Below are 23,251 nucleotides of genomic sequence, written 5' to 3' on the forward strand. Positions count from 1 at the left end.
ACTCTAGTCCACATTTAATTGGAGCTTTTTCCATCAGAGTCTTTCTCTTTGTCTCCAAAAAGCTTTGACTGGTGAAGAACAGACAACAGTTGTTGGATGGACAGTCTGAAGCTGGAAGTCCTTCAGAGGAGTCATAGGAGTCTTGGTGGCCTCCCTCACTAGTCTCTTTTTTGCACATTCTTGCCCTTCTAGAAATCTGTCTTCACTTTGACATGAAGGAGTTCTTCTTGGTAATTTTTTGTATAAAAAGTCTCTATTAATTGATCATAATTCAATGTTGAAAAGCAACAAAAGGAAAAACTTCTGAAGCGGGTGAAAACTTTTTATGCACCGTTTGTCTCATTGTCCTCTGATTGAGTTATTGATTGTTGATCGATCGCGCTGCTGGTTATTGATTAGCAACTAGCATCCCTAGCATCCTGCTACAAACTGTGACTTCCAGCAGATGTAAATAAAGAATCAGGTTGAGGTTTGAACAGATACACGTGGGTCAGTTTTTACTTGAATTTATTGGTTTTATTTCATTAAATTTGATTCTCTTTAATCTATTTCTGTGTTTTTAATCTATTTAATCAAGCTTTTAGTCATTATTTTATTTTCATATTTAGTTTTTTAAATATAATTATTATTGTTTCCTTCTTAACATAGATGAATTTTATGTTCTACTTGTTGGATTATCAGCCATCTGTAAAATACTTTGAACGGCTCTGTATGAAAACCATCCACAGGAGTCCAAATAAAGCTTTGTTATTCTGGATTGTCCTCCACTGTAAACCTCTTTCATTGTCTTTTAAACCTTTACTGCTGCTGTGATATTTTACTGTTAAAAACTAAAGTCAGCTACACACGTAAGAAACTTCTAAAAAACAGTCGGCATCCCGCTGAGCTTTTATTCTGTGAGCTTCAGGTTTTATTATTTATTTGTTGGTGAAGTTAATGTGCTCTGCAGTGACTTTTAAACCTCTTATTTTAATGTGCCGGTGGTGCTTTTCTTTGCTCTTTGAGTCTCTGAACACAGTAAACAGATTTTTACACCTCTGACTCTCACTGCTGTTGTTTTAAATGTAAAAACACTTTGGGCTGCATTTTAATCTGAAAGGTAGTTAGTGATTATGTTAACATTTATTTCTGCTGCTTGGTCTTCTGCCTTTTTGTGGAATTTATGCTTAACATGCACAGGGCGAAAACAGACCATGTTGGAAAAGTTCACGGGAATCAATTTGTTCGTAAACTTTTAAGTTATTATCCTGGTTCTGAGAAATCTGCAGTTCTGTGATTCACGGTGGGGTTCTGAGGACCCAGATCTCATCTGATTTAATCCAGATACAAAACATTTGAAATGTGAAGAACAGATGGACCCTGATGAAGCTTCTTCTTACTGAGAAACCCTGACTCCAGAGTCGTTCAAAATGACTAAAACCTTCTCAAAAATGACTCCAGACTCATCAAAAAATGACTAAAACTTTCTCAAAAATGACTCCAGACTCGTCCAAAATGACTGAAACTTCTCAAAAATGACTGCAGACTCATCCAAAATGACTGAAACCTTCTCAAAAATGACTCTAGACTCGTCCAAAATGACTGAAACCTTCTCAAAAATGACTCTAGACTCATCCAAAATGACTAAAACCTTCTTTTAAAATGACTCCAGTTGTCCAAAATGACAAAAACTTTCTCAAAAATGACTCCAGACTCATCCACAATGACTAAAACCTTCTCAAAAATGACTCCAGACTCATCCAAAATGACTGGAACCTTTGCAAAAATGACTCGACTTGTCCTAAATGAATAAAACTTTCTCAAAAATGGCTCCAGATTCATCCAAAATGAATAAAGCCTTCTTAAAAATGACTCCAGAGTCGTCCAAATTACTAAAACCTTCTCAAAATTGACTCCAGACTCATCCAAAACAACTAACACCTTCTCAAAAATGACTCCAAAGTCGTCTAAAATGTATAAAGCCTTCTTAAAAATGACTCCAGAGTCGTCCAAAATGACTAACACCTTCTCAAAAATGACTCCAAAGTCATCAAAAATGTATAAAGCCTTCTTAAAAATGACTCGTCCAAAATGACTAACACCTTCTCAAAAATGACTCCAAAGTCATCAAAAATGTATAAAGCCTTCTCAAAAATGACTCCAAAGTCATCCGAAATGTATAAAGCCTTCTTAAAAATGACTCCAGTCGTCCAAAACGACTGGAACCTTCTCAAAATTGACTCCAGACTCGTCCAAAACGACTAACACCTTCTCAAAAATGACTCCAAAGTCATCCAAAATGAATAAAACCTTCTCAAAAATGACTCCAAAGTCATCCAAAATGATTAAAACCTTCTCAAAAATGAGTCCACTAAGGACGCAACAGTCGACAGAAAAAAGCAATCAAAGTTCCAGTGGACATAAATCTTCCAGTTCTTATCAGTGCTTTTATTGTGAAACATTTCCAGGTGTTTGTAACGAAAACCAGACTGGACATTTATTTCTGTTCATGGTTTGAGTTATTGTCCGATCATCAGGGCTACAATAATTAATTACACATTCCAATCAGTCATCAACTATTATGATCGATTTGAGTATTTTTTTAAACTGTAAATTCATGGATTAATACAGAAAAAAAACAAGAAATATTAATCAAATGAACCTTCATCAAACTAAACTCCTCCAGAAAAAGTTCCAATTTAGATCCAGTCAGATGAATGAATTCTGATTTTTAGCTCTGGTTTGGTCGCCTCCAGCAGGTTTTAGAATCAGGATGAATTCGGTTGTTATGAGACGTTCCGTTGGAGGTTTTTAAGGTTCTCTGCTGTTTCTGAGAGTAAGAACGAACAATTAGTTGTCAACTGTTAATAAAATATTCACCAACAATTTGAGTGGTTTGAGTCCATTTTTAATCAAAACAGACTAAATTATCTGATTTCAGCTCCTTAACTGTGAATATTTTCTGGTTTCTTTCCTCTGTGACAGCAAACTGAATATATTTGGACAAAACGAGACATTTGATGAAACTCTGATCCACATTTTCCACCATTTTCTGACATTTTAGAGTCCAAATAACAAATCAACTCATCCATAAAATTAGTATTAGTCGCAGGCCTAAAATAAACCAAACTGCATTGGAAAAGGTTCCAATATAATGGATGTTAAAATAGATTTAGCTCTGGTTTGGTCACCTCCAGCAACTTTCTGCTTTTGAATTCCAACTACTTTGGAAATCAAGTATTTGATTTGAGTAATTTTTTACCTAAGAAATAGTCTAAATTCTGTGATTTCAGCTTCTTAAATATGAAAATTTTCTGGTTTCTTTCAGTAAACTGAAGATCTTTGGACAAAACAAGACATTTGATGAAACTTTATTTCCACCTCAGCCACTAAATTACTTGTCTATAGCTTCAGTTTAATTCAGTCCAAAACAAACTTGTCAGAAACATCTCAGCTTCTTCTCTGTAGAAGGTTAAAACACCAAAGCTTCATTTCTCTATTTTACATCTTCAGGTGAATTATTCTGGTCCATGTTTGAGTCTGTAGATCTTCAGATGGACGTTCTGAACCTGAGGACAAAAACGAGGAGTTTTTCATCTCCACTGACCTGAAGCTGACTCCTTGTTCTGCTGGTATTTCCTGAAGGTCATCCTGAGTGTTGTCTCTGATCTTTAATGTCAGTCTGGTTCCATTCAGATAAAACCTAAAGTTCATTAACAACCAGCTCATTGGTTCATCTGACGACAGTTTTTCTATCAGATGTTTGGTCTGAAATGTCAGAAACTGGAGAGAAATGGTCTAAAGATCTTCAGTTTGGTGTCACAGAGGAAAGAAAGCAGAAAATATTGATGTCTGATGTTTGGTTAAATTACAGATAAACATTAAAATCACAGAAAATCTATTAATTTATATTTTAACTGCACCAAAAATAACATCTACATTAAAAATCTGTGTTGCTGTCAATGGAAGTTAATTCTTCTACAACGTTTTGGCTGAAAAATTACAGATTATTATAGTATCTGAAGGGGAAAAATATTTATTTTTAACTGATATTTGTGGTTATTTTATAAATAAATTGTATGTTAACGACTAGAACAAAAGTAAGTTTTTTTTGTAGTTTTCTGGTTTTGTTTAATTACAGATAATATCTGGTAAAATCACAGGAAAAACTACTAATTTGAATAATATTTAGTAAAAAGATAAGGATTACAAAAACCATTAAAAAAACGTCCACATCAAATAATAATAAATGGAAATTAATTCTTTTACAACATTTGGATGCAAGTTTACAGATTTTTATAGTATTTAAATGAGCAAAAATTAATTTTTGTAACTGAAACTTGCAGTCATTTAAAAATTAATTCTATATTATCAACTACAGAATGGTTAAAAAAAATTTTAACTGTGGTTTTGTTTTCCATTTTGGTAAATTACAGATATTATCTGGTAAAATCACATAAGAAAATATTAATTTGAATAGAAGGTGAACTACCAGATAAACTACCAGGTGAACTACCAGATGAACTACTAGGTGAACTACCAGATAAAATAACAGATAAACTACCAGGTGAACTACCAGATGAATTACCAGATAAACTACCAGATAAACTACCGGGTGAACTACCAGATAAACTACCATATAAACTACCAGATAAACTACCAGGTGAACTACCAGATAAACCACCAGGTGAACTACCAGACGAACTACCAAGTGAACTACCAGATAAACTACCAGACGAACTACCAAGTGAACTACCAGATAAACTACCAGGTGAACTACCAGATAAAATAACAGATAAACTACTAGGTGAACTACCAGATGAATTACCAGATAAACTACCAGATAAACTACCAGGTGAACTACCAAACTACCATATAAACTACCAGACGAACTACCAGGTGAACTACCAGATAAACTACCAGGCGAACAGACTAGGTTCTCCTCCAGGTTTTATCAGTGACTGAATAATTCAGGTCTCTGGTCAGCAGCTGTTGGTCTCCAGGTCCAGGTAATACAGTGAGGACAGGTAATAAAGTGAGGACAGGTAATAAAGTGAGGACAGGTAATAAAGTGAGGACAGGTAATAAAGTGAGGACAGGTAATAAAGTGAGGACAGGTAATACAGTGAGGACAGGTAATAAAGTGAGGACAGGTAATACAGTGAGGACAGGTAATAAAGTGAGGACAGGTAATACAGTGAGGACAGGTAATAAAGTGAGGACAGGTAAACACCTGAACACGCAGCATGTTTCTGTCACCTGGAATTCATTTATTTACTGAAACCATGGAGCAGAAAGAGACTGAAGGAAGACCTGCTTTAGACTGAACAGGATGGAGGTTAGATTTCACCGGATGATAGAAAAACATACAGTACTACAGCTGAAATAATCAATAATCGATAATCAGATTAACAACATACAGTACTACAGCTGAAATAATCAATAATCGATAATGAGATTAACAACATACAGTACTACAGCTGAAATAATCAATAATCGATAATCAGATTAACAACATACAGTACTACAGCTGAAATAATCAATAAGCTTTAATGTTGTGTAATTCTTTTTTTCAGAGCAATAGCTGACACAGGATTATAAAGTTCTATCTAATCTTATTTTATCTCATCTTATGTTTGTACATCTTTTGCCTTTTTGTTGTTTTCTTTAGTCTCATTTTGGTCGTTTTCATCTCTTTTGGGTCATGTTTTCTCTCTTTTTTTTGTTATTGTTCCATTTTGGTAATATCTTGCCTCTTTGTTTTGATGGTTCTTGTCTCTTCTTGGTCCCATCATGTCTTTGTTTTGCTGTTCTCTCTCTCTTTTTTTTTTACCTGTTTCTTTGTTGTATATTTTGCCTCTATCTTGTTGTTGTTTATCTCTTTTTGAACGTTTTTTTCATGTTATTTCACTTTGTTTTGTTTTTGAAACCTGCAGCTAGCCGTCTGTCAGACTGAGGAAGCAGCAGATTACAGATCTTCACAGATCCACATCAGTCGGCCTTCAGACCATGATTCAGTGCTGAGAGAGCGACGGCGAAGCCTCAGAGGGTCCAGAAAGCAGTTAGAGGAGGAACTAATCCATCACTCAGCGTCACAGAGCTCCTCTGATCGAAGCAGCATTATCCTCAGAACGCCGATTATCCAGTTAGAGGTTCAGCAGGAAAACATCAGGGTCCAAGTTAGAGACAAACTGCAGGACTTCCACTCCTTTAGCAGGACGATCATCACTACTGAGGATCTAAACAACAACAAAGGCTTCAAGTCTGTCAGGAATCTAATAAGAGCCCTTCTAGACAATTTGAAATGGACTTTTTCTTCCAATTTGCTGTTATTTTACAGATTTTCCCTATTTTGTACATAAAACATGTCTAATTTCCTAAATAAGAAGTCATAAAATAACATATAAAGGTCAAAAGAAAGAGTCATTTTGGGATATTTTGCAAAATTTTTGGTCATTTGACTAATTATGGAACATTTCTGTGACATTTTGGACAAATTTTGAGCAATTTTGGACAATTTGAGTCCAACTTACAAGACATTTTGGACACATTTTTGTCATTTTGGCTACTGACTACCTGAAGGAGTTCCAACAGACAAAAGGTTCGAAATCTGGATTAAATAAACGTCACTACGTTTTTTTCATCTGATTTCATCTCCTGTTCGTGTCATTATTACTCTACTTTTACTGTATTTTCTGTCTCAGGTTTTCTTCTGTGGAAACAAAAAGCTGAAACTTTCAACACTTGTTTAGTCATAAAGACAGGAGAACAATCCAATCCAGCGTCCAGTCCAGTTCTAGTTTGGTTTCCAGTGTGAGATCTTTAAACTATTGTTTATTTTCTCTCATGGATTCTGTTCTTCGTAGTCGTTGGTTTTTTCTTTTTTTTCGTCTCCTCATCACAGGAAACTTGGATGGAAGTGAAGTTCTGCCTCAAATCGACTCTTCAGTCTGAAAACTGAACGCGGATCTTTGAGCGTCTTCAACAGAAAGTGTCCAAACACTTTATTAGTTTCCTGATGCGTTCAAAGACCAAGCTGGAAATCAGATTCTATTTATTTTTACAGGTTCTGGCTACTAAATTGTCACTTGGCTGATTTTCATTGCTGTTTCTTCTCTCTTTTTGGGCCCATCTTGTTTTTTTTTTTCTGTTCGTCTCATTTTGGTTCAGGTCACGTGAGTTCTGTAAAGAGTCTTGAGACAATCTGAATTGTTTATCATTGCTGTAATCCTTATGATTCTCCAGGATTATAAAGTTCTATCTAATCTTTTTGTATCTCATTTTACATTATCTTCTGCCTCTTCTTGTTGGTTTCTTTGGTCTCGTTTTGGTGATTTTTGTCTCTTTTGGGACAACTTTTGTCTTCTTTTTACGTTTGTTCTCTTTATTGTTGTTCTACTGGTAATATCTTGCTTATTTTCTAAATATTTTTTGTGTGTTTTTGCTGTTTTTTTGTATTTTATTTGTCATATTTTGTTGTTTTCTGAGTATCAGATTGCACAAGAATTTCCTTTTTTCTCTTTTTTTCCCACATTGTTTATTTTACTGGTCGTTCTCTGGTTTTATCTTATATTTTTGCCTTTTTTGTCTTTTTTAGTGTTAAAATAAATCATATTTATCCTCTTTAATGGTTAAACTTTGACAATGATGAGAGTTTGTGAGCTGAAAAAAACAAAACCACGAGCTTAAAGAAGCTAAAAACCTTCATATAAGAACAAACAATGAAGCTTGAGAGTGAAATATAATCATCATCTGACACAAAACAACATAAATGAAATATAAAAAGACACAAGGAAGACAAAAAAATGATAAAAAATCTGACAGAAATCAAGCATTCTTGAAGACACAAACGACAGAAAACGACAAAAACGAGACAAAATGACAAAAATGATACACAAAAAAGCAAAAATTAGACACAAAACGGCAAAGACAAGACAGAAAAAAACACAAATGAGACACAAAATGACAAGAAAGAGACAAACAGCAATAATGAGACACAAAATGGCAAAAATAAGAGACAAAATTACAAAAATGACACACAAAACAGCAAAAATGAGAGACAAAACTGAAAAAAATAAGACACAAAATAGCAAAAATGAGACACAAAATGACAAAAACAACTGGGGATGTTGATGTTTTTCTCTGTGTTCTGCAGAATGAACGATTGCAGAGTCAGGACGCTTCCAGCTCTGTTCATTCAGACTCTTGTGACAGAAATAGTCCCGTTCTGTAGTGAGACAGATCTGACCTTCAGAGCCTCTAAAACACACTCAGCACTCCGTCATCTCCTTTAAACCCACTCAGCCTTCAAAAAGCAGCAGAACAGACGAATCAGAGCCGCCCACAGAAAACAAACTGTCCCATTCCAACAAAGAAACCGACAATCATCACTTTCACGAACTGCAGAAACATCAGAAATCCACCAACAGCAGCTCCTCAGACGTTAACATGATATTTTAACTTCTTTTATAATCAATGATTTTTTTTCCTACAGAGAGGAATCTTTGCAGCCTAACAAAGAGGTTAAGCGCAGCATTGAAATGATTTAAATTGAGAATCGACAATAACAATAATATATACAGTGGGTTACCATGGTGACAAGTCCATCCAGTATATGATTGGCTGGATGAGAAGGAGTAAAATAAATGGTAAAGATGTGCTGATTTATTTGTGATACAAACAAACGTGATCTGGCAGAAAATATGTTTCTATCAAAACATAACCGAGAAGCAATTTAGTCGCAGAGGAACGAAATTTAGTGAAACGGCGTCGCAAGAGAATAATAAATGGAACAATCAGGATCTCCAGCCAGCAGCAGACAGTCAGAGATGATTAGGATTTTCTACTCTGGAATAAATGATTAGTTCAAAAAGACACTAAACAATATAAATAAGATATAAAATGATGGAAGGAAGACAAAAAAACTATTAAAAAAACAAGACGATACAACCACAAAGACACAAAACTCTAACAAAGAAAAACAAAACGACTAACATGAGATACAAAACTACAAAAATGAGACACAAAACTACAAAAATGAGACCCAGAACTACAAAAATGAGACGTAACTACAAAAATTAGACATAATACTAGAAAAATGAGACAAAACTCCAAAAATGAGACACAAAACTACAAAAATGAGACAGAACTACAAAAACGAGACATAAAACTACAAAAATGAGACAGATTACAAAATGAGACATAAAATTACAAAAATGAGACAAAATTACCGAAATGAGACACAAAATAGCAAAAACGAGCTTTAAAACTACAGAAATGAGACACAAAATGACAAAAATGAGATTTAAAACTACAAAAATGAGACAAAACAACAAAAATGAGACACAAAACTAAAAAAATGAGACACAAAACTACCAAAATGAGACAAAATAGCAAAAACGAGATTTAAAACGACAGAAATGAGACACAAAATGGCAAAAATGACATTTAAAACTACAACAATGAGACATAAAACTACAAAATGGGACACAAAACTACCAAAATGAGACAGAAAACAACAAAAATGAGATGTAAAACAACAAAAATGAGACATAAAACTAAAAAAAGTCACAAAATGGCAAAAATTAGATTTAAACTAAAACAATGAGACACAAAACGGCAAAAACAAGACACAAAACTACAAAATGAGACACGATATGGCAAAAATGAGACAAAACTAAAAAAATGAGACATAAAACTACAAAAATGAGACACAAAACTACAAAAATGAGACACAAAACTACAAAATGAGACAGAACTACAAAAACGAGACATAAAACTACAAAAATGAGACAGAACTACAAAAATGAGACAGATTACAAAATGAGACATAAAATTACAAAAATGAGACAAAATTACCAAAATGAGACACAAAATAGCAAAAACGAGATTTAAAACTACAGAAATGAGACACAAAATGACAAAAATGAGATTTAAGACTACAAAAATGAGACAAAACATCAAAAATGAGACACAAAACTACAAAAATGAGATGCAAAACTACCAAAATGAGACACAAAATAGCAAAAACGAGATTTAAAACGACAGAAATGAGACACAAAATGGCAAAAATGAGATTTAAAACTACAAAAATGAGACACAAAACTACAAAATGAGACACAAAACTACCAAAATGAGACAGAAAATAACAAAAATGAGACGTAAAACTACAAAAATGAGACACAGAACTACAAAAATGAGACATAACCACAAAAATGAGACATACAACTAAAAAAAATGGCACAAAATGGCAAAAATTAGATTTAAACTAAAACAATGAGACACAATGGCAAAAGCAAGACACAAAACTACAAAATGAGACACGATATGGCAAAAATGAGACAAAACTACAAAAATGAGACATAAAACTACAAAAATGAGACACAAAACTACAAAAATGAGACATAGAACTATAGAAATGAGACACAAAATGGCAAAAACAAGCCACAGTCCACAGGGGCAGTTCTACAAGGACGTTTCTACAGGGGTGGTTTTACAGGGACGGTTCTACAGGGGCGGTTCTACAAGGATGGTTCTGGTGGTCAGATCATGGAAACAGGCTCAGGATGCTCTAAAATGAAAAACAAGTTCCTGCAGCTAAAAATAATCAGAATTTTCTGCAGGTTTTCTGTCAGTTTGATCAAATCCAATTATTTTACTTTATGAACCATAAAGTAAAATGAGAAAATGGTTTAAATGTGAGGATTCTGAGCCTCAGGTTGGTTGATGTCAGAATAAATGAACTCTGTCTCAGAGAGGAAACAGGCTTCAGTCAGTCTGAAGCTGTGAGTTTATTAAAGCTGGTCTGTTCGTCCATCTGGTGTCTGACTCACTGCAACATGAGTGGAACGGCACAGTTCAACAACACACAACAACACAGTTCAACAACAACACACAACCACACAACACATAAACACAACAAACACACAACACAATCACACAACACAACCAACTATACAAAGGGTGTCCTTGACTTACGTCAGAGTTCCATTCCTACTGATCTACATAAGCCAATATTTCCTGTAAGTCGGAACTCCAGTGAAAATGTAAACAAATCCGTTCCGTGCGTCACAATATCGATCAGTTCTTCAACGACTTTCATGCATGTATGAATCATTTTACTAGAAGATAACAGAATATTGTAACGGACTGATATTGTTGTTGATGTTGAGGTTTCAGTGTTTATTGTTCAGTTCCAGATTTACCTAATGTCAGTGAAAGTGCCATGTTTAGTTAGCTCACCTCTGATTGGCTGAGAGTCAGCAGTAGAGAGAGCTGGGAATGGCGGCTAATTCTGGAGCTAAGTTCTGGGGTTTTTCTAGTTATTCTGGCATTGGCTACGGCCCACAGTAGCCTGTGTGAAGGTTCAATAAACCAGCAGAGAACCAGATAAAGTCTCACTCATTTATCACAGAGGGTCGCTACAATATGTTGACCTGTTTTTATAACTTGATGTTGGTCAGTGCTTGGCCCTGCTCCCAGTGTTTTATTCCGTCTAGTTTCACTTCCATGGAGACGGCTTTCCTTTTCTTCCAAGCATCACAAGAGTCTGACTTATGCTTGGGAGCCATAATGAAGGGCAAAAAGTTAGTGAATGTAGCACAATCCAAGGTGGCGTACAACCAGAGAATGGAAACAAAACCGTCTTACAGCACCACATGACGACGTATTCATCCGCTCCGCACTTCAACTAGTTCCACGGAACAATGAAACACCGTAGGTCGATGACGTCCTACACCAAGGACTTCCTGTATTTTATATATATATATATATATGTGTGTGTGTGTGTGTGTGTGTGTGTGTGTGCGTGTGCGTGTGTGTGTGACTGAAAACATGACTGAAACATGTCGAATCAACAGATTTTTGTTAATATTGTGACTAAATATTACAATTGTAGTGTTGAATTTGAGTTGAATTAAAGTAAACTGATTACTTTGGAGAATTCTTAAATGCAGAACAAAGTTTTTGTCAATTCTATAATAATAAGAATTATAAATAATAATTCTGATTCTTTTAAGACAAATTTTGAGTCTTTTCAACAAATTGAGTTGTTTTGGTCAAATTTTGTGTCTTTCTAGACAAATTTTGAGTCATTTTGGACAAATTTTGTGCACAAAGCAACTTGTCAAAATTTTTTTGCAGTTTTGATGATGTTTTTGTTGTTGTTTTCTGTGTTTTTTATTGATAACGCTAAGAATATTTGAATTTGATAAGTAGAATAAAGTGATTTTAGGCTTAAATTTGGTTAAAGTTCTTCTGATCCAACTGCACATCACACATGATGCATTCAAAGACTGTCAGAAAGTTGAAACTTGGGTGTTTTTACAGTTCTGATTGAAAACATATTTCCATTTTGGCGATTTGTTTGACGTAAACCCTGACTCTCTGACCCGTCGGAGGGTTAAACCAGTAGAAGTTAAGGTCAGACTCACGTGGATGTTGCGGAGTTTCCTGCGTCCTCGGTCCAGACGGCTCAGCAGCTTCAGGTGTCGCTGCTCTGAAGCCGCTGGCTGCAGCAGACGGTCGTCCACAGAGACCGTCTTCCTCAGAGACGCCCGGTCATTGGACCACGCCGGACAGGCTCCGCCCACCGCCGTCAGAGGGAGGCTCCGCCCACCTCCACCTGCTGCGACACTCGGCGACGTCCCAGGAGGCGGATCAGGTGACCAGAACTCCCGCTGAACAGAACCTGCAGAAACCAGAGACGCACCAACGTTACCAGACACCACAAGTACACACATACACACACACACACACCTACCTCTGTGTGTGTGTGTGTGTGTGTGTGTGTGTGTCTCAGGTAACTGACCACCTGAGCTGCTGCATTAAAACTACATGAGGACTCACATAAAGCACCTGAAGCTTCCTGACAGTTTCTCTGAATCCTGATCGATCAGCTCCATGTGGATCAATAAACAGATTTACTGTCAAGAGTCGAATGATCATCAGTTTCTTCTGTTCAGTGTTTATTTCTGGTATCTGTATGGAAACATTCAGCAAATTCAGCCTCATATGTTCCTAAACTTAAAATGTTTGTACCTCTGCACGTCCAACACCAACATCTAGACCTCTATGAACATCTAGACCTCTATGAACATCTAGACCTCTATGAACATCTAGACCCCTATGAACATCTAGACCTCTATGAACATCTAGACCTCTATGAACATCTAGACCTCTATGAACATCTAGACCTCTATGAACACCTAGACCCTTATGGACACCAACATCTAGACCTCTATGAACATCTAGACCTCTATGAACATCTAGACCTCTATTAACATCTAGACCTCTATGAACATCTAGACCTCTATGAACATCTAGACCTCTATGAACATCTAGACCTCTATGAACATCTAGACCTCTATGAACATCTAGACCTCTATGAACACCAACATTTAGGAGTTGCAGACCAATCCAGCGGGTCAGGAGGTGGATAGAACCAGGGCTGAGAGCAGGTCTGGAGCTCCAGGTCAATCTTTCCTGATGTCTACCAGGTGGGATCTGGAGCTCGGTCTTCAGCCAGCTGTAAACAATACAGTCTCCACAAGATATCTCCCCACACAGAGTCCAGTACCAACCAATGACCACCAGAGGATGTAACATTCATCAAAATGAGACACAAAACAATAACAACATGAAACAACAATATGGCACAAAACCAAAAAAATGAGACACAAAATGACAGAAAAGAGAGAAAAAAAACACTAAGCAACCACAAAGAAACACAAAATAACATAAATTAGACACAAAACAAGACAATCGAGAGACAAAACAACAAAAGCGAGACACAAATCGCCCAAAACAAGACAAAAAACACAAAACTGTGACACAAAGAGAGAAAAGTGTTTCAAAGACACATAAAATGATAAAAATCTGGCACAAAACAACAAAAAACGACACCAACCGACCAAAACTGAGACGCAAAACCACAAAACAGAAAAAATAAGACAAAACAAAAACAAATGTCTAACGGTAGGTCTCCATGGCAACAGCGTCTGATGGTAGGATTCTATGTCGACTGTGTCTGACTGCAGGTTTCCATGGTAACTGTGTCTGACTGTAGCCTTCCATGGCAACCTACATACTACTCAGAACTCAAAGGGAAAGAGTGTTTATTTTATAGCTCTTTAAGAAAGATTTTTCTATTCAACCATTAATTCCAGTGAGAATGAAACAAAAAACATCCCGTTCTGTCCGTGGGCCATTTCAGTGCACTGACCTATTGTTGTAGTTTCATCTCTTTTTTCCTTTAATTTCAAGTGTGTTTCCATGGTAACTGCATCTCGCTGTTGGTTTCCATGGCAACTGTGTCTGGCTGTAGGTTTCCAACTGTGTCTGATTGGTAGGTTTCCCTGGCAACTGCTTCTGATGGTAGGTTTCTATGGCAACTCCGTCTGACTGTAGGTTTCCAGGGTAACTGCATCTCGCTGTAGGTTACCATGGCAACTGTGTTTGACTGTAGGTTTCCATGGCAACTGTGTCTGTAGGTTTCCATGACAAGTGTGTCTGGCTACAGGTTTCCATAGCAACTGCATCTGTAGGTTTCCATGGCAACTGTGTCTGTAGGTTCCCATGGTAACTGCGCCCGTAGGTTTCCATGGCTACTGTGTCTGACTGTAGGTTTCCATGGCAACTGCGTCTGTAGGTGTCCATGGCAACGGTGTCTGACTGTAGGTCACATTTTACTCTACGTTTCATGACAATTGTATCTGATTACAAGTTTCCATGGTAACTGTGTCTCCTGGTTGGTTTCGATGCTGTGTCTTCCGGTTGGCTTCCACGGTAACTGTGTCTCATGGTAGGTTTCCATGACAGCGGCGTCTGACTGTAGGTTTCTATGGTAACTGTTTCTGACCACATTCAGCAGGTCTGTGTGTGTCCAGGTAGATGAACTCACCTGGTTTCAGGTAAATCTGACTCAGTTCAGACTAAACTTTGGTCTCTCAGCTGTATATGTTCGTCCCGCCCCCATGGATGATGACAGTAAAGTTATTCTATTTTATTTTATTCAGTCTGAGCTGCTGCAGTAACTGATGGAGACCAGAAGCTTCTAGTGGTGACTGTGAGGCGTTTAGGAACATCTGTAGATTGTAGCTTCAGAACAATAACTGTCCCTGCACACCATCCACCTCAGTAAACTCTCTCTACACTGAGATAAAACAACACTGTGGTTCCAGTAAACCAGAGCTACCAGCTGCATATCTAACTCTACACAAACAAACACTCGAGTTAAAAACCAGTAAAGTCACACACTGATGGAGGAGATCACACTGAGCGCGTGCAGAACGACTCCTGCCGCGTCGAGTGATGAGGCTGAACATAACGGCAAAACAACGAGCTCCAAAATGATTTCGACTAAATTAAATCTGCTCAGCGAGAAGCAGGAGGTCGACTGGATTCATGTAGAACAACACAGACATCAAACCTCTGCAGTGAATCACAGATGCAGCCATCCATCCCATAATATGACCAGATTAACACCGTTTAACACCTGAAGAAACATCTTCAGAAACACTGTAACAGTTCTTTATGTCTTGTTTTGTTGTGTGTGTATATCTGTGTTTGTAATAAAGTGTTTTAATTAAATTCCTCCATCTGTGCTCGTATTAACCGAAAATCTGAGAAAAATTCAACCATCATTGAAGTCTTTTTCTGAATTTCCTCCCTAAAGGCGCCACTGTTGTGTTTGCTATGTTGTGTGTTACTATGGTAACCACAGTCCTGAGTCAACAAACTAAATCAATAAGAATAAAAAGTGTTTAAAAATGATCAGAGAATAACCGGTTGAGATGTTTCCATGAAAACGCTGCCAGCTGAAGGTGCCGATTGTGTTGCTTCGTGACGACAATGATGTAATAAAAATACTGAAACTAAGGATCTGTTAAAAAATGAGAAAATTAAATTAATAATTCCTTGCATTTCAATAGGGTCGTCGCACAGTTGGTGCTCGGACCCTAATGATGAATTCCATCTAACATGTTGCATGTTGTTTATTTAGTGTGTTCAGGACTTCAGTGTTTCCTCTAACAGTTGGAGTCGTGGCTCCATCTGTTGGACAGAAGTCAAACTAACATCCAGACAAAGAAAGGGCACACAGAAAATACCAAATAGAGACACACAAAGAGACACAAATGACTATAAACAGGCACAAAACCACCAAAAACAAACCCGAATCCCTCCACAAAAACACAATGAGATAAAAAATGACTACAAAAATACACAAAGAGACACAAAATCACCACAAAGAGACAAAGAAAACACAAAAATAGGTGCAAAACCACCACAAAAACGCACAATAAAGCTGCAAAGAGAAACAAAAGGACCACAATGAGATTTAAAGCAACCACAAAGAGGCAAAATGATCATAAAGGGACACAACACCACCTCAAAAAATGCAAAACCACCACAAACAGGCACAAAACCACCACAAAAACACACAACAAAGACGAAAAATCACCAAAAATTGGCGCAAAAACACCACAGAGACAAAAAATGACTACAAAAATACACAGAGACACAAAACTAACACAAAGAAATGAAAATACACAAAAATAGGCACAAAACCACCACAAAACACACAACAAAGCTGCAAAGACACACAAAATGACCACAAGGAGATGCAAAACCAACACAAAGGGACACAAAATGATAACAAATAAATGCAAAATAACCACAAAGAGACACCCAAAAAACACCCACAAAACACACAAAGAGACACAAATCATCACAAAGATAACCACAGAGACAAAATGACCATAAAGAGACACAATTCCACATAAAAAGAATCCCCTCAAAACAGGCACAAAACAACCACAAAACCCTGTGCAAAAGCCACAAAGAGACACAAAAAAACAACAAAACACACAAAATCATAAAAAAGACAGAAAGCCACAAAAAACTGGTGCAAAATCACCACATAATCACAGGCAAAAAAACAACCACAAAGAGATGCTACACCACCAAAAATGGGCACAAAAACACCATGAAAACCCATGAAGAAGCCACAAATAGACACTAAATAGCAACAAAGAGATATAAAACACCCACACAGATGCACAAAAGAAAGAAAACAAGAACAAAAGGTGCCTCAACATTAAAAAAACAAGAAACAAAACTAATACAAATAACACAAGACACAACTGCTGTCCGGAGTTTAAGGTTTTAACATTTTAAATCAGGAAACCTCGCCTGAATCTGAAAGAACAAATTCAACTTCCTGTTTGGAAACCAGTCTGTGATGTCATCAATCAGGGACTCAGACTGGAAACCAGTCAGACCATCACAGCAACACAAACTGGACTTTTTTTTTGCCACATTTCTATTTATTCTGCTAGTTTTGATCAGATTTATCGACCGTGCTACAATAAAAAGAAAAAACTAAATAATCGTTCTATCAAAGAGTTGCAAGGTCTTCATGTGTCTCTGGACTTTCTTCTACCGCCTACTTCCTGTCAACAGACAGAAGTTTGTGGATCTCATAAAAGACATCCATTCATTTTTAACATTAGTGAGTTTATTTCTGGAGCAGCAGACGTCACTGAGCGTCACACAAAGACGGGGAAAACAAAGCAGGATAAAAGGATGAAGGGACTTTTTAAATGTCAGGGAGTTTTTCTGCTTCTGTCAGAGATCTACAGTCTGAATTTAAGCATCCGACTGGAAGAGAAGAAGATTTACCTGGAGGAGCTTCAGATAGATTTTATAGAAGGTGAACTGAAGTCAGGACTCAATGAAAAAACATCTAAACTGCAGAAACTACCGTAGGAAGTACCAAAAACTGAAGCAAAACGACCAGAGAGACACAAAAGACCACAAAAAAAACATGACAACCACAAAGAGACACAAAATGACCACAAAGAGACACAAGACGACCGCGAAGAGACACAAAACAACCACAAAGAGACACAAAACAACCACAAAGAGACATAAAACAACCACAGAGAAACACAAAACAACCACAGAGACACAAACCAACAACAAAGACACTAAACAAGCACGAGACACAAAACAACCACAAAGACACACAAAACAACCACAAATAGATTTAAAACAACCACAGAGACACAAAACAACCACAGAGAAACACAAAACAACCACAAAGAGACACGCAACAACCACAAAGAGACACAAAATGACCACAGAGACACAAAACAACCACAAGACACAAAACAACCACAGAAACAGAAAACAATCACAGAGAAATACAAAACAACCACAAAGAGACACACAACAACCACAGAGACACAAAACAAACACAAAGAGACACAAAACAAACACAAAGAGACACAAAACAAACACAAAGAGACACAAAACAACCACGAGAGACAAAAGAACCACAAAGAAACACAAAACAACCACAAAGAGACACAAAACAACCACATAGACACAAAACAACTACAAAGAGACACAAAACAACCACAAAGAGACACAAAACAACCACAAAGAGACACAAAGCAACCATAAAAAGAGAAAAAAAATGGCAACAAAGGAAGACAAACACCCTTGAAGTAAAACACCAAACTTCTCTGAGGTCTAAACTTCATCTCAGGAATCTGTATGAACCGTTCAGTCTTCAGACAGTTGGAACCTGAGCATCAAAGATTCCTCTGATGAAGAAAAACTTCATGTTCTCATTTATGTGCTTAAACTGAAAACATTCGTCAGCAGATCTGAAACCAGCTTCCAGTCGTCAGGAATCTGAGAGGAAAACAGAAGCAGTGAAGCGAGTGGAGAGGAAACAGATCCTCAGGAGGATTCAGAGAACAGACGAGAACGTGACCAACAGCAGGAACACACAAACAAAAATAACATCAACAGAGTCTGTAGTTAATTAAAAACACATTTTAATAATAATACCTTCAGGAGGTCTGAATCAATCATCTCAGTTCATCTCTACAGGAGCTGAATGAGGATTACTTCTAGTTGTAGTCGGGGAAACACCTGATGGATGTTCTCCATAGTTAGTATCTGTCCATCAGGAAGTCATTATGGATCTGTTGCTGGGTGGAACTGGACAGGAAGTAACGCTTTAAACAGAATAAACAGCAGAAACATTCCTGACATGCAGCACGTCCACAGATTTACCCAGCAGCAGCCTCACAACATCAAAGAAACACCTGGAACCTTCTCAGAAACACCTGGAAACATCTCAGAAACACCTCAGAACATCTCAGAAACACCTGTAACCTTCTCAGAAACACAACCGAACATCAAAGAAACGCCTGGAACCTTCTCAGAAACACCTCAGAACATCTAAGAAACACCAGGAACCTTCCCAGAAACACTTCAGAACAACTTACAAACACCTGGAAACACTCAGAAACACTTCAGAACATCTCAGAAACACTTCAGAACATCTTAGAAACACCTGGAAACACTCAAAAACACTTTAGAACATCTCAGAAACACCTGGAAACATGTCAGAAACACTTCCGAACATCTCAGAAACACTTTAAAACATCTCAGAAACACCTGGAACCTTCTCAGAAACACTTCAGAACATCTCAGAAACACCTGGAACCTTCTCAGAAACACTTCAGAACATCAAAGAAACACCTGGAAACACTCAGAAACATCAAGAAACTTCTCAGAAGCACCTGGAAACATCTAAGAAACACCCGCAACCACTCAAACACCTGAAACTATCTCAGATACACCTGCAACCATCTAAGAAACCCATTACATGGAAACATCAAATAAACACCTGGAACCTGTCAGATACCTGCAGCTGCTACGTCCTGCTCACCTGCTGCTCCAGCTAACAGGAACTCTAAACATCCAAGAGGTTCCGTTAGTTTCTACTTGTGATGAACACTAATTAAAGCTCCCTGGAGATCTGCCCATTGGTTACCTGGTAGATAAGAAACAACATCTAGCTGATTAGTACCTACATCCTCTGACACTGAACAGGAACAGAACCATGTTTGGTTTAAATGAGACGGAACCAGAAATGATAGTTATCATAAGCAGAGTGTTAAATGATTTATGTACTATTGTATACAGTAAATGCAACTCTGTGTGTGTGTGTGTGTGTGTGTGTGTGTGTGTGTGTGTGTGTGTGTGTGCGTGCGTGCGTGTATATATATATATATATACACACACACATATATATTACTCTATATGGACTACTGTATACAGTATATACTAATGTATATGTACTACTGTATATGTATTTTATATGCACATGTATCAGACGCAACAATAAAACCTACCTGCCCTCCATCATGTCTCTTTGTGGTTGTTTTGTGTCTCTTTGTGGTTCTCTTGTGTCTCTTTGTGGTTGTTTTATGTCTCTTTATGGTCACTTTTTGTCTCTGTAGATGTTTCGAGTCTCTTTGTGGTAACCAGGTAATAAGAATTATTCACCTCACCTGAATCCATGTCACATCTAAATGAACATATTTCACTAAAAACCTTCACAAATAAAGATTGTTTATCAAGGATCCTCTGAGGGTTTGAATCTACATTGAATATCAGTTTTCAAAATCAGAACATTCTTAGTGCTCCCACAGATAAACATCAATAACAACAGCCTGTGTCTCTTCTCCAAGATCTCCACTGTCTTCCATTCATTGATCAGTATTAATCAGTTATTGATTGTTAATCTGGTCAACCATCAGTTATCAATAAAGTTTCTGCAGGTGATAATGAGCTGTATCCTGAGACGAGGTTCTACCATCTTGTCACCGGGTGTTAAACTCACCTGCAGGGGTCCAGTGGAGGCCTCCCGGACTGGCAGCGAGTCGCCGCCGCTTCCTGACATTGACGCTGCTGTGGGGGGCGGAGTCTCCAGCAGGGGCCGCTGCAGCAGCATCAGGGGTGGAGGACAGGATGGGCAGCAGAGGAGTGGACAGGAAGGACACTTCCTTCCCTAGAGCTGGAGTCAGGAAGCTGCAGTCTCTCTGTGACGACCTGCAGGAGGTGAAGAACCACAGTCAGAACCAGAACCAAAACCAGAAACAGAACCAGAATCTGAACCAAAACCAGAACCACAAAGGTAATAATGGAAAGTAGGTTTTCAGGTAAAAAGAATTCGATTCTGTTTTTTCGCGCGAAGGACAAAGTTCATGACAGGAGCCTCAACAAGGAATAAATAATTCCACAGATTCAGTCTTCACATGTGTGGTAAATTAGTCACTTCAGAAACACCTCAAAACATCTCAGAAACACCTGGAACCATCTAATAAAGATCGGAACCATTTAAGAAACACTTGGAACCATCCAAGAAACACCTGGAACCATCTAAGAAACACCTGGAACCATCCAAGAAACACTTGGAACCTTCTACGAAACACCTGGAAACACCTCAAAAACACCTCAGAACATCTCAGAAACACCTGGAACCATCGAAGAAAGACCCGGAACCATCTCAGAGACACCTGAAACCATCTAAGAAACACCTGGAGCATCTAAGAAACACCTGGAACCATCTAAGAAACACCTGGATCCATCCAAGAAATGCTTGGAACCTTCTAAGAAACACCTGGAAACACCTCAGAAACCCCTGGAACTATCTCAGATACACCTGGAACCATCCAAGAAACGCATAGAACCATCTAAGAAACACCCGGAACCATCCAAGAAACGCCTGGAACCATCTCAGAAACGCCTGGAACCATCTCAGAAACGCCTGGAAACATCCAAGAAACACCTGGAAATATCCAAGAAACGCCTGGAACCATCAAACACCCGAAACCATCCAAGAAACACCTGGAACCATCTAAGAAACACCCAGAACCGTCTCAGAAACATCCAGAACCATCTCAGAAAGACCTGGAAACACCTCAGATACACCTGGAACCTGTCAGATACACCCAGAAATACCTCAGATACACGTAGAACCTGTTAGATACAGTTGGAAACACCTCAGAAACATCTGGAAAGGTCTTAAAAACACCCAGAAACATCTCAAAAACACCTGGAAACACCTCAGATACACGTGGGAACATCTCACATACCTGGAACCTGTCAGATACCTGCAGCTGCTACGTCCATTAGCTCACCTGCTGCTCCAGCTAACAGGAACTCTAAACATCCAGGAGGCTCTATTAGTTTCTGCTTGTGATAAATTCTAACATTTTTATTATCCCTTATTAATCCCAAGAGGGGAAATTCTGATTTTCGCATATCTCCCAATTGGGGGAGTCAGAGCGACGGGTCAGCCGCGGTACAGCGCCCCTGGAGTAGGAAGGGTTAATGGTCTTGCTCAAGGGCCCAACAGTGGCCACATCGGGGCTTAAACCTCTGACCTTCTGATCAGTAGTCCAGAGACTTAACCGTTGCACCACCACTGCCCCTACATTGCAGCACTGGTCGTTTTCATATCAACCTGAGATTTGGTCTGAAGTACAACAGGGGCATGTAAAATGTAAAAAGACTTTTAGAATTCAGATTTCAGTTATGCAAATTAGCTAAAAATAAATAAATATAACTGGCGTCATCAATATTCTACAATCTCAGTCAAATAAATAATCAATTCATGCTTTTAAAATTAATCTTGCAGGAGTTAAAGTTGAATAAACTTGACAAACACAATAAATGAAAGATGTTTAGGTAAAAAAGTTCCACTTGAAGAGTTCCATAATTTATATTTTAGCCATGGAAATCAGAGTTTATTCACCAATATTCTACAATTTCATGCAAATGAATGAATAAAGCACCTGAACATGTTTCTGTTTTAATAGAGGAAAGTTAAATCAGGCAGATAACAGCAACTGGCAAAAATGACAATAATACAAGTTTTTTTTTTTGTTTTTTTTTTAAAAAGCCAAAAAGAAGGATTGACAGTTTTTACAGTAAGTTCAACTGCTGAGGAAGAGCATGAGATGTGATCGAAAGCTGCAGAACAAAGAGATTCTACGTCTAAAAACTCCTGAAGGGAGAGAAACCTGAAAATATTCACACTGAATTAAGTTTCTGAGAAAAACTGACAAAGAAGATAAGTTGGATGGAATTAGCCGTATTTACTGCAATCTCATGTAAATTTGAGATTCATACATTTCACAGGAACCTGAGGAAGATCATGAGAAGTGATGAAAAGCTGCAGATCTGCTTCACTGTACTGCAGATAAAAACCAAACAAGGTACTGATTAATTCATCAGAGAACCCGACACTGGAGACCAACCTGGCTGCTACTGTACATTAAAGCTCTGATACCTGGATTCTGAGACCACGTAGCTACGACTCCTCCACGACCCTCGGATCTCTCGGCTTCCCTTCTTCTTCCTCCACAGCAATAAATCCAGCAGCTGAGCCCAACTCAGCATCATG

At 37.8% G+C, this 23,251-nt stretch overlaps 1 protein-coding gene across 2 annotated transcripts in view; it reads right to left on the reverse strand.

Annotated features, from left to right (window-relative positions):
• The window catches only part of ankfn1 (ankyrin repeat and fibronectin type III domain containing 1), a 109,000-nt gene that overhangs the window by 78,536 nt on the left and 7,213 nt on the right, over positions 1–23,251 (reverse strand). For both annotated transcript variants that reach the window (XM_055004693.1, XM_055004692.1), the window contains exons 4-5: positions 20,684–20,892; positions 12,411–12,667 (exon numbers count right to left, since the gene is read on the reverse strand). In XM_055004693.1, the coding sequence (XP_054860668.1) occupies positions 12,411–12,667; positions 20,684–20,892 (466 nt within the window). The remainder of the gene's footprint in view (positions 1–12,410; positions 12,668–20,683; positions 20,893–23,251) is intronic.

Source organism: Amphiprion ocellaris, chromosome 18 (assembly GCF_022539595.1).
Source record: "Amphiprion ocellaris isolate individual 3 ecotype Okinawa chromosome 18, ASM2253959v1, whole genome shotgun sequence".
NCBI lineage: Eukaryota > Metazoa > Chordata > Actinopteri > Pomacentridae > Amphiprion > Amphiprion ocellaris.